Below are 11,698 nucleotides of genomic sequence, written 5' to 3' on the forward strand. Positions count from 1 at the left end.
GCCTGTGATGTCATCACACCAACCTGTGACATCATCACACCAGCCCACGATGTCATAGTGCCAGCCCATGATGTCACGGTGCCAGCCTGTGACATCATCGTGCCAGCCCGTGATGTCACGGTGCCAGGTACTAGCTCCTGCACCTCTCTTTCCTCTTTGGGGTGCAGATGCCCTCGGCTCACGGGAGGGATCCCCAGCGCTGATCTGGGCAGGGCTGAGCACCTAGCAGGGCGCTCCTCATGTCCCAGGCCGTGAGGGTGACCAGGGAGCTCACACAAGGCTGGCCCAGGCCTCAGATCTGCCCTTGGTGCCCAGGGCTGCCTGCTGGCATTCAGGAGGGCTAGGCACCTGCAGCCAGGCGGGAGACGCCTGGGCACCCGCGACCCCGCTCGGAGCCGCCTCGCGAGCTGCTTTCTAGGCGCGCCCTGCGTTCCAACCACTCTCAGTGGATCCGGTTTCCTAGGTTTGAGCTTAAAAAACAAACAAACAGAAAATTCCCATTAGGAGCCGGCTCCACCCCACGCCCACGTGGACGCGTCCAACAGGCCCGGGCCGGCCCTCTCGGAGCGAGCGGAAGGGGAGCCGGCTCCGCCCCCCCGCGCCGCTGTGCGCCTGCGCGCCGCGGTCGGGGCATTCGGGGCGTGCGGCCCTTCCCGGCCGCCGTCCTTCCGGGTCCGGCCGTGGCCATGGCGGCCAGCGAGGACCTGCTGGACGCCGTCGTGATGGCGGATGACAGGTGCGTGGGGACGCTCTCCCCCGGCCGGCCCGCCTCCTCCCCGCCCCGAGCATCTGCTGGGCCCCGCGGGGACCGGCCTGGGCCAGCTGGGGCCCGCCGCCCCTTCTCTTGTTCCCCGTCGTCGTCCTCGTCGCAGACATTCGGGGGGCTGGCCTGGGGCGGGGCCGGCGTGAGCGCGAGATGGCCGACGGCCACCTGTCGCTGCTGCGGCGGGGCTGGTCCACTGGACGCCCGAGAAGGCGAGGTCGCCCCCTGTCCCCCATGGCTACAACCCGGGTCGCCCCTGTCCCCCCATAGCCACACCCGGGTCACCCCTATCCCCCCATAGCCACACCCGGGTCACCCCTGTCCCCCCATAGCCACACCCGGGTCACCCCTGTCCCCCCATAGCCACACTCTGGGTCACCTCCTGTCCCCCCATAGCCACACCCCGGGTTATCCCCTGTCCCCCCATAGCCACACCCCGGGTCACCCCCTGTCCCCCCATAGCCACACCCGGGTCACCCCTGTCCCCCCATAGCCACACCCGGGTCACCCCTGTCCCCCATAGCCACACTCTGGGTCACCTCCTGTCCCCCCATAGCCACACCCCGGGTTATCCCCTGTCCCCCCATAGCCACACCCCGGGTCACCCCCTGTCCCCCATGGCTACACCCCGGGTTACCCTGTCCCCCCATAACCACACCCGGGTCACCCCCTGTCCCCCATGGCTACACCCCGGGTTACCCTGTCCCCCCATAACCACACCCGGGTCGCCCCCCCATGTTCCCCAGAACAACACCTCAGGTCACCCCCTGTCCCCCCTTTTCCCAGAGCCATCCCTCAGGGAAAGCGTCCTGTCCGCCCATGCCAAGCCTGGGAGTGTAGCCTTGGTGACCCCCAGTCCCACTGCAGTCTAATGCAGATGGGACATTTCTGTCTACCCTCCTATGGGATTGGGGTCCCCCCTCCCAGGGGCTGCCGACCAGAGGATTTTCTGTCTGGTTTCCCACATGGGTGCAGGGTCCCAAGGCCTTGGGCCGTCCTCTGCTGCTTTCCCAGGCCACAAGCAGGGAGCTGGATGGGAAGTGGAGCAGCCGGGACTTGAACCAGCGCCCGTGTGGGATCCTGGCGTGTAGGTGCAGCCACAGCCACAGTCTGTGTCTTGTAAATGTTGCTGGTGTGTCTCCAGTATCCGCCCTGGTTTGGAACTCGGGAAACCCACTCCACCTTACTGGCCCACAGGGTCTCCTGCAGATTAGGGGCCTGAAGACCCAGGAAGTGGTAGAACCCGCGTCTCGTGGCCTAACATGCATTTGTTTTATGGCCTTCCTGGGTGACATAACCTAGGAGAGAAGGATGCCCCCTTCCCCGCGGCGCCCAGGGACACAGGCTGTCCTCCTGTGTGGCCTGCTGACCCTCCTCCCTGCTTCTCCTCCGTCCCAGGTTCCACGGGGAGGGCTTTCGGGAAGGCTACCAAGAGGGGAGCATCCTGGGAGTGGCGGAAGGCAGGTGGCACGGTGCTGTGCAGGGAGCTAGGATCGGGGCCGAGGTGAGTGGGCCTTCCCCATGGGCCTCTGTGGGCACACACGGGGCAGCCAGGCGCTGTGGGAACATGGGAAATACTCTGTTGAAATGCTTGTTTATTGGAAAGGCGGGGTTGCAGAGAGAGAGGTCATCCATCCACCCGCTGCGTCACTCCCTAAGTGGCCGAAACGGCCAGGACTGGGCCAGGAGCTTCTTTCGGGTTTCCCATGTGGGTGCAGGGCCCAAGCCCATGGGACATACTCTGCTGCTTTGGGACACTGCAAGGAGCTGGATGAGAGGCGGGGCAGCCGGGACGTGAGCTGGTGTTCTGAGTGGCAGCTCACAGCGTCTGCCCTGGTCGTGTTCTCAGCCGCTGAGACAGGCACCTGTGTGTGCGTGTGGAGATCCCACAAGCCTCACGCTTGGTCTTGGCGAAGGACCGCCACTCAGCAGGTCGTGGGTCTCGATCCCTGGAGGCGGTCCTGTCTGGGACAGTTCTTGAAGAACTTGGGGCTTTGGGAGGCCTGGGTGGCCCTGAGGTGGCCACCAGGCCATCAGTGCGTGCTGCCTGTGACCTGCAAAGACAAGGCTGTAGCCATGCCACCCTCGCTGCTATGGGCTGCAGCTGGGCCAGGAGAGCTGGACACCAGGGCATTGTCTGTGCCCTGTGCTGTGTCACCTGTGGCTAGGTGGCACACCACAGCAGGTGGGCAGGGCTGCCTGGGCCTCTCCTTATTGGTGTGCACCTTATTTTTTTTTTTTTTTGATTCATTTTGATTTTTATTGGAAAGTCAGATTTGTAGAGAGGAGAAAGAGAGATCTTCCATCCCCTAAGTCACTCCCCCAGGTGGCTGCAGCGGCCGGAGCTGAGCTGATCCGAAGCCAGGAGCCAAGAGCCTCTTCCGGGTCTCCCACGTGGGTGCAGGGTCCCAAGGCTTTGGGCTGTCCTCGACTGCTTTCCCAGGCCCCAAGCAGGGAGCTGGATGGGAAGTGGAGCAGCCAGGCATGAACTGGCCCCCATATGGGATCCTGGTGCATGCAGGCGAGGACTTTAGCCATTAGGCTACTGTGTTGGGCCGTGTGCGTTTTTAGGGAGTGGCTAGGGGCTGACTGGGGCCTGGCCGTCCCCTCGTGAGCATTGTCTGTCGTCCACAGGTCGCCTACTACCAGGGCTTTGCTTTTACGTGGAAGAACCTCCTGCTCGGCCGCACCCCAGATGACAGGTAACGCGGCAGTGCTTGCCTCCTCACGAGGACTGCTGACCGTGACCTTGCAGGACATCCATGCCAGACGTGACTGCTGGGAGTTGTGTTTTTTTTTTTTTTTTTAGATTTATCTATTTTTATTAGAAAGGCAGATTTACAGGGAGGAGAGACAGAAAGATCCTCCATCTGCTGGCTCACTCCCCAAGCAGCCACAACAGCCAGACCTGAGCTGATCCGAAGTCAGGAGCCAGGAGCCTCTTCCGGGTCTCCCACGTGGGTGCAGGGTCCCAAGATTTTGGGCCGTCCTCGACTGCTTTCCCAGGCCACAGGCAGGGAGCTGGATGGGAAGTGGAGTGTACGGGATCCATAGGCAGGGGATTAGCCAGCTGGGCCGCCATGCCGTCTGTTAGGAGTTTGGAGGGAGCCAACTCACCGGTGGTCGTGGGGTCTGCCTAGCCCCTGTGCACCCCTCTTGCTTCCTGGGGTCACTGGTCCTCCAACTGGCACCTCCACAGCCAGCTTGTGCCCGGACCTCTGCCGGCACGTTCCAGCAACCTGTGTGCAGCCAGGCTTCCTCCCCACCCGGCTCCTGTAACTCTTCTATTCTCTCTCTCGTTTTTTTTTTTTTAAAGATTTATTCATTTTTTATTACAGCCAAATATACACAGAGGAGGAGAGACAGAGAGGAAGATCTTCCATCCGATGATTCACTCCCCAAGTGAGCCGCAACAGGCGGATGCACGCTGATCCAAAGCCGGGAACCTGGAACCTCTTCCGGGTCTCCCACGTGGGTGCAGGGTCCCAATGCATTGGGCCGTCCTCAACTGCTTTCCCAGGCCACAAGCAGGGAGCTGGATGGGAAGTGGAGCTGCCGGGATTAGAAGCGGCGCCCATATGGGATCCCGGGGCTTTCAAGGCGAGGACTTTAGCCGCTATGCCATGCCGCCGGGCCCTCTCTCTCTCATTTTAAAGATTTATCTTACCTGAAAGGTAAAGTGACAGAGAGAGACAGAAATCTTCTACCTGCTGGTTCACTCCCCAGAGGGCTGCAATGGCCAGAGCTGGGCCAGACTGGAGCAGGAGCCAGGAGCTTCCTCTAGGTCTCCCAAGTGGGTCCAGGGGCCCAGGGATTGGGGCCGTCCTTGCCTGCTTCCCCAGGAGCATCAACAGGGAGCTGGGTGGGCAGGGAAGCAGTCGGGATTAAACTGGTGCCCGTGTGGGAGGCAGGCCGGTTAATGTGCTGTGCCGCAATGCTGGCCCTGAAACCAGGTTTTATTAATTAGAGAGACAGAAAGAGAGAGAGAGAGTGAGCACTTGTGCACTTGCCCACCAGGGGCTGGATCGAGCTGGGAATGGGGTGCATCTGTCCCTCAAGTAGCAGGAGCCTGGTCCTGGGTCCCCCCAGGCTCACAGAGGCACAGAGCCTGGTCCTGAGCCGTCCTGGGCCCCCCCAGGCTCACAGAGGCACAGAGCCTGGTCCTGAGCCGTCCCACAGCCCCACGCCCCAGGCTCACAGAGGCACAGAGCCTGGTCCTGAGCCGTCCCACAGCCCCCCCAGGCTCACAGAGGCACAGAGCCTGGTCCTGAGCCGTCCCACAGCCCCCCGCCCCAGGCTCACAGAGGCACAGAGTTAAGGGCAGGACTGGGGGTAGGGGTTGATGCGGGACCCAGACAAGGACCCCCGGCCCTTGGACGGACACCTGCCCTGGCCCCGGGTCTCGGTGCAGCCAGCCATGTCTGCTGGTGAGGTGTACGACCCAGTGTGGCTCCCTTCTGCTGGCTGGTATTTCTTGTAAAACTACTCGTGTTCGGGTCTGGCGGCGTGGCCTAGGGGCTTAAGTCCTCGCCTTGAAAGCCCCGGGATCCCATGTGGGCGCCGGTTCTGATCCCGGCAGCTCCACTTCCCATCCAGCTCCCTGGCTGTGGCCTGGGAAAGCAGTCGAGGACGGCCCAAAGCCTTGGGACCCTGCACCCGCGTGGGAGACCCGGAAGAGGTTCCAGGTTCCCGGCTTCGGATCGGCGCAGCACCAGCCGTTGCGGCTCACTTGGGAAGTGAATCATTGGACGGAAGATCTTCCTCTCTCTCTCCTCCCCCCTGTATATCTGACTTTGTAATAAAGTGAATAAATCTTTAAAAAAAAACAAAACAAAACAAAACAAAAAAAAACTACCCGTGTTCACCCGCCTCATCCCTTTGTGAGCCTGGCAGGGTGGGGTGCGTTCTGAGCTGGAGGTGAACCCTGACACCACAGGCCCCCTGTGGTCTGACCACCCTGGCCACAGGGCAGGGAAGCAGGATGGGGCTGGCGCGCACCTGGCCGGGCAGGGGCACCAGCACGGAAGCTGGCCTCGCTGACCCGCCGCCCCAGCCTCTGTGGGAACAGACTGCCCCCTGCCTGTGCTGGGCTCAGGGAGGAGGCCAGGTCAGAAGGGGACTTCCCTCTGGGTGCTAGGGTTGTTGCTGAGTGTGGAGGGTCAGCCCCTGTGTGTGAGAGGGGTACTGCCAGCTCTCAGCCCTCCACCCTGGCAGGGAGCTTGGGCCATTGGTGCATGTGTGGGGGGCCCACTTCTCGCAGCGCTGCAACCCCCACCCCCAAAGCCAGCAGTACCTGGGGTGTCTTCAGAACCCAAAGCCTCCTGACCATTCATGTTTGTCTAAGTCTGTGTGGTTAGTGCAGAGGCCAGCCTTGTGGCACAGTGCGTTAAGTTGCTGCTTGAGGTGCTGGCGTTCCAAAGCAGAGCACAGTCGAGTCCAGGCTGTTAGCCTTCTGGACCAGCTTCCTGCCCAGCAGGAAGTGACGAGTGACACTGTACTTTGTGGAAGGCTACGGCTTAGGTGCTGGGCCCTGCTACCCAGCGGGGAGGCCTGGGCGACACCACAGACTCCTGGCTGCTGTCTGTGTTAGCCTGGCTGCTCACAGCCCTTTGGGGAGTGAGCCAAGTGGGAAGTTCTCTCTCCCTCTCCCCGTCTCCCCGTCTCTCCCTCTCCCTGTCTCTCTCTGTCTCTCCCTCTCCCTGTCTCTCCCTCTCCCTGTCTCTCCCTGTCTCTCCCTCTCCCTGTCTCTCCCTCTCCCTGTCTCTCCCTCTCCCTGTCTCTCCCTCTCCCTGTCTCTCCCCGTCTCTCCCTCTCCCCGTCTCTCCCTGTCTCTCCCTCTCCCTGTCTCTCCCTGTCTCTCCCTCTCCCTGTCTCTCCCTGTCTCTCCCTCTCTCTCCCTCTCCCTGTCTCTCCCTGTCTCTCCCTCTCCCTGTCTCTCCCTCTCCCTGTCTCTCCCTGTCTCTCCCTGTCTCTCCCTCTCCCTGTCTCTCCCTGTCTCTCCCTCTCCCTGTCTCTCCCTCTCCCCGTCTCTCCCTCTCCCTGTCTCTCCCTGTCTCTCCATCTCCCCGTCTCTCCGTCTCCCCGTCTCTCCCTGTCTCTCCCTCTCCCCGTCTCTCCCTCTCCCCGTCTCTCCCTCTCCCTGTCTCTCCCCGTCTCTCCCTCTCCCCGTCTCTCCGTCTCCCCGTCTCTCCCTGTCTCGCCCTCTCCCTGTCTCTCCCTCTCCCTGTCTCTCCGTCTCCCCGTCTCTCCCTGTCTCTCCCTCTCCCTGTCTCTCCCCGTCTCTCCCTCTCCCCGTCTCTCCGTCTCCCCGTCTCTCCCTGTCTCTCCCTCTCCCTGTCTCTCCCCGTCTCTCCCTCTCCCTGTCTCTCCCTGTCTCTCCCTCTCCCCGTCTCTCCGTCTCCCCGTCTCTCCCTGTCTCGCCCTCTCCCTGTCTCTCCCCGTCTCTCCCTCTCCCCGTCTCTCCCTGTCTCTCCCTCTCCCTGTCTCTCCCTGTCTCTCCCTCTCCCTGTCTCTCCCTGTCTCTCCCTCTCCCCGTCTCTCCCTCTCCCTGTCTCTCCGTCTCCCCGTCTCTCCCTGTCTCTCCCTCTCCCCGTCTCTCCCTGTCTCTCCGTCTCCCCATCTCTCCGTCTCCCCGTCTCTCCCTGTCTCTCCCTCTCCCTGTCTCTCCCTGTCTCTCCCTCTCCCTGTCTCTCCCTGTCTCTCCCTCTCCCCGTCTCTCCCTCTCCCTGTCTCTCCGTCTCCCCGTCTCTCCCTGTCTCTCCCTCTCCCCGTCTCTCCCTGTCTCTCCCTCTCCCTGTCTCTCCGTCTCCCCATCTCTCCGTCTCCCCATCTCTCCGTCTCCCCGTCTCTCCGTCTCTCCCTCTCCCCGTCTCTCCCTCTCCCTGTCTCTCCGTCTCCCCGTCTCTCTGTCTCCCCGTCTCTCCCTCTCCCTGTCTCTCCCTGTCTCTCCCTCTCCCTGTCTCTCCCTGTCTCTCCCTCTCCCCGTCTCTCCCTCTCCCTGTCTCTCCCTGTCTCTCCCTCTCCCCGTCTCTCCCTCTCCCTGTCTCTCCCTCTCCCTGTCTCTCCGTCTCTCCCTCTCCCTGTCTCTCCCTCTCCCTGTCTCTCCGTCTCCCCGTCTCTCCGTCTCCCCGTCTCTCCCTGTCTCTCCCTCTCCCTGTCTCTCCGTCTCCCCGTCTCTCCCTCTCCCCGTCTCTCCGTCTCCCCGTCTCTCCCTGTCTCTCCGTCTCCCCGTCTCTCCGTCTCTCCCTGTCTCTCCCTGTCTCTCCCTTTCCCTGTCTCTCCGTCTCCCCGTCTCCCCGTCTCCCCGTCTCTCCCTCTCCCTGTCTCTCCCTGTCTCTCCCTCTCCCTGTCTCTCCGTCTCCCCGTCTCTCCCTGTCTCTCCCTCTCCCTGTCTCTCCCTCTCCCTGTCTCTCCGTCTCCCCGTCTCTCCCTCTCCCTGTCTCTCCCTGTCTCTCCCTCTCCCTGTCTCTCCCTGTCTCTCCCTCTCCCCGTCTCTCCCTCTCCCTGTCTCTCCCTGTCTCTCCCTCTCCCCGTCTCTCCGTCTCCCCGTCTCTCCCTGTCTCTCCCTCTCCCCGTCTCCCTCTCTGCCCTCCAGGAGTGACGCAGTCCTTTGTGGAAGGCTAAGGTGCTGGAGAGGCCTCCTTTTTCGTCTCCAAATGAGGGTGATGGGGCAGCTGTCGCCATCTGGGTGGCGGGGCACGCGGGAGCCAGCAGTTCCACACCAGGTCCACAGAGTGGGCTCCCGGAGGGAAGGTGCCCCCGCTGCGGCTGGCAGATGTGGCAAGGCACTGCAGCGCAGATGGGCAGGGGTGGGCACCAGGTGCAGAGCCGTCGCCTTGGCTGCTCTCTGCCAGCAGCCTGGCCGTGGCCCTGGCCGTGTGTGTTCAGGGCAGCTTCTGGCCGGGGTGAGTCCCTGCAGGACAGCCATGTCCCTTCAGACCTGAGCTCTGCTGCTTTAAGAAACTTACTTTGGGGCCCGGTGCCATGGCCTAGTAGCTAAAGTCCTCGCCTTGAACGTGCTGGGATCCCATATGGACGCCAGTTCTAATCTTGGCGGCCCCGCTTCCCATCCAGCTCCCTGCTTGTGGCCTGGGAAAATAGTCGAGGACGGCCCAAACCTTGGAACCGTGCACTTGTGTGGGAGACCCGGAAGAGGATCTGGGCTCCTGGCTTCGGATCGGCTCAGTACTGGCTGTTGTGCTTACTTTAACCACTAGGCTATTGCTCTGGGCCCTACTGTAGTTCTTTATTGTGTATTTGGCGATTTATTTATTTATTGTAAGGCAGAATGACAGAGAGCTTGTATCTGCTGGTTCACTCCGCAGGTGGCCGCAGTGGTCAGGGCTGGGCCGGCGGTCTCATTTGGGTGTCAGGGACCCAAGCATGGGCTCTGTCCTCCACTGCTTTCCCAGACCATAAGCATGGAGCTGGGTCGGAAGTGGAGCAGTCAGGTCACAGAGCAGTGTCTGTGTGGAGTGCCGGGCCTCTGTGCCATAGTACGGACCTAAACCTAGAAGCCCCGTTAGGGCATGGTGGACATAGTGGCTGCTGCATCCCACACGGGCACTAGTTCGAGTCCCGGCTGCTCCACTTCCCATGCGGCTCCCTGCCTGTGGCCTGGGAAGGCAGCAGAGGACGGCCCAATTCTTTGGGCATGTGCACGCACGTGGGAGATCTGGATGAAGTTCCTGGCTTCAGTCTGACCCATTTGAAGAGTGAGCCAGCAGGGGGAAACTCTAATTATGCCTTTCAAATAAGTACATTTTCTTTTTTCTTTTTTTTTTTTTTAAAGATATTATTATTGGAAAGCTGGAATATACAGAGAGGAGGAGAGACAGAGAGGAAGATCTTCCATCCGATGTTTCACTCCCCAAGTGAGCCGCAACGGCTGGTGCTGCGCCGATCCGATGCCGGGAACCTGGAACCTCTTCGGGGTCTCCCAAGTGGGTGCAGGGTCCCAGTGCTCTGGGCCGTCCTCAACTGCTTTCCCAGGCCACAAGCAGGGAGCTGGATGGGAAGTGGAGCTGGCGGGATTAGAACCGGCGCCCATATGGGATCTCGGGGCTTTCAAGGCGAGGACTTTAGCCGCTATGCCACGCCACTGGGCCCAAATAAGTACATTTTCAAAAATAAAGAAAACAAGTTAAAAAGAACGAACCAGTTAGTAACGTGTGTGCGCATGAGGTCATGTTGCTATGCTTGGTTCACCTTAGGGTCGGTTCTTTTTAATTTTAGTTTTTATTAAAAGGTCAGATTTACAGAGAGGAGCAGAGACAGAGAGGAAGATCTTCCATCCACTGAGTCACTCCCCAAGTGACCGCAATGGCCAGTGTTGTGCTGACCCAAAGCCAGGGGCCAGGAACTTCCTCCGGGTCTCCCACGCAGGTGCAGGGTCCCAAGGCTTTAGGCCGTCTTCGACTGCTTTCCCAGGCCCCAAGCAGGGAGCTGGATGGGAAGTGGAGCAGCTGGGACATGAAGCAGTGGCCATATGGGATCCCAGCACGTGCAAGGAGAGGACTTTAGCCACTAGGCTACCACGCTGGGCCTGGGCTTGGTTCTTAATCAAGCTCCCAGCATCCTCCTGCCCCCCTGGCTGCCGGCTGTGGGTTGGGATGGCTGCCCTTCAGGTGCACAAGCCCCACTGCGTGGGAGAGCTCTGATCTCCTGGCCCACAGCGAGCAGGTGTGTGGAGTTGCAGGCTGCCCGTTCTGCTAAGGGAGGCGTGGGGGTCCCAGGAAGTGTGGGCTGTGCTGGGTGCCCTGTCTTTAGAGCCTGGGCAAGCCTGCCCAGCACAGCCCAGCCTCTTTGGGGGTGCTGAGGCTGGAGCGGGAGACAGACGGAGTTTGCTCTGGAGGGGAGCTTCCTGCCTGGCAGAGCCCTGGGCCCAAGGTCCGGGTCCTAGACCATCCCAGCTGAGGGCTCAGGCATGCTCTGCCTGCTGCTTCTGTCCCACCCCGGTTCCATCGGCCACCATGGGGTGTGCAAGGCGCTCGGTCACCTGGCAGGGATGAAGTGGCCTTGGTAAGTTAGCCAGCTGCTGTCAGGTTGCAGGATGTGGCAAAGCGTGTTGCTGGAGCATGTGAACACGGTTTCATGTCACAGGGAATCGGCTGGCAGCCTGGGAGCAGACGGCCTTGGTGCCCCTGCTGGCATCGTGGTGTCCGCGTCCAGCCCGTCGTGGGGGAGAGGCTGAGCGCGGGCTCTCTGCTCCGCAGCAGGAAGGTCAAGGTGCTGGAGTCCCTGGTCGGGCTGATTCGGAGCTTTCCCTACGACGACCCCACCTACGAGAGGCTGCTCGAGGACCTGCACAGGATCCGGGGCAAATTTAAGCAGGTGTGTGCCCGCTGGTCGGCTGGCCGCGGGGGACCCTGGACGGTGGGCCTCACGCCTGGCTGGACGAGGTGGTCAGAACAAGCCTTGATGTACCTTGGGAGGAAGCCGCGTGGGAGTGAAATGCCTGTCTCTTTTGTGTTGTCTCCAGCTCTGCTCACTGCTCAACGTTCAGCCGGACTTTAAAATGCCCGCGGAAGGTTCTGGACTTTCATTTTGAGGATGACAGAAGAAGAAAGGCAGGACGGCAGGAAGCAGATGTCCATATGTTAAGTGCTTAAAAACGTGATTAAAGGCGAAACAATGCGGGGGCATTCATTGTCCTGTAGGGCGGGTTCCAGCTTGGCCCGTGAAAGAGCCCTCTTCTCCTGAGACTGGCTGCCAGGCCTCCTCCATGTCCCCTGGGCCTCCTTACACAGGCCGGCCCTTTGTTGCCCCCGTCTGCCACGTCCGAGGCAGCCCCTGCACGCTGCGTGCTGCCCGCCTATCTGCCCACCACCCGCTCTGCTGGGCACGGTGGGCTGCTCTGGTGGGAGCTGTCCTGGGCCGGGGCTCTCTGGGTGCTGAGGAGCTAATGGCGTTGTCCTCTGTGGGTTGCACGGTGGC

General features: G+C 61.5%; 1 protein-coding gene across 3 annotated transcripts; it reads left to right on the top strand.

Annotated features, from left to right (window-relative positions):
* The first annotated feature begins 605 nt into the window (after window positions 1-605).
* Window positions 606-11,397, top strand: LTO1 (LTO1 maturation factor of ABCE1). Of its 3 annotated transcripts, none has more exons than XM_058662368.1 (5): window positions 606-736; window positions 2,162-2,267; window positions 3,398-3,465; window positions 10,978-11,095; window positions 11,244-11,397. In XM_058662368.1, the coding sequence occupies exons 1-5, from the start codon at window positions 687-689 to the stop codon at window positions 11,310-11,312; spliced, it is 411 nt and encodes a 136-aa protein (XP_058518351.1). In that variant the 5' UTR covers window positions 606-686; the 3' UTR covers window positions 11,313-11,397. The 3 variants fall into 3 exon arrangements, with proteins under 3 accessions (XP_058518351.1, XP_058518352.1, XP_058518353.1); XM_058662369.1 differs by having other exon boundaries at window positions 672-736; window positions 10,981-11,095; XM_058662370.1 differs by lacking the exon at window positions 10,978-11,095 and having other exon boundaries at window positions 672-736.
* Window positions 11,398-11,698: the final 301 nt, after the last annotated feature.

Source organism: Ochotona princeps, chromosome 4 (genome assembly GCF_030435755.1).
Source record: "Ochotona princeps isolate mOchPri1 chromosome 4, mOchPri1.hap1, whole genome shotgun sequence".
Taxonomy (NCBI): Eukaryota; Metazoa; Chordata; class Mammalia; order Lagomorpha; family Ochotonidae; genus Ochotona; species Ochotona princeps.

Excerpts from the sequence above, each read along its gene's own strand:
- LTO1 (XM_058662368.1), top strand. The coding sequence starts at position 687 with ATGGCGGCCAGCGAGGACCTGCTGGACGCCGTCGTGATGGCGGATGAC. Across the intron at positions 2,268-3,397 it reads GAGCTAGGATCGGGGCCGAG|GTCGCCTACTACCAGGGCTT; the intron begins GTGAGTGGGCCT and ends TGTCGTCCACAG. Across the intron at positions 11,096-11,243 it reads TCCGGGGCAAATTTAAGCAG|CTCTGCTCACTGCTCAACGT; the intron begins GTGTGTGCCCGC and ends TGTTGTCTCCAG.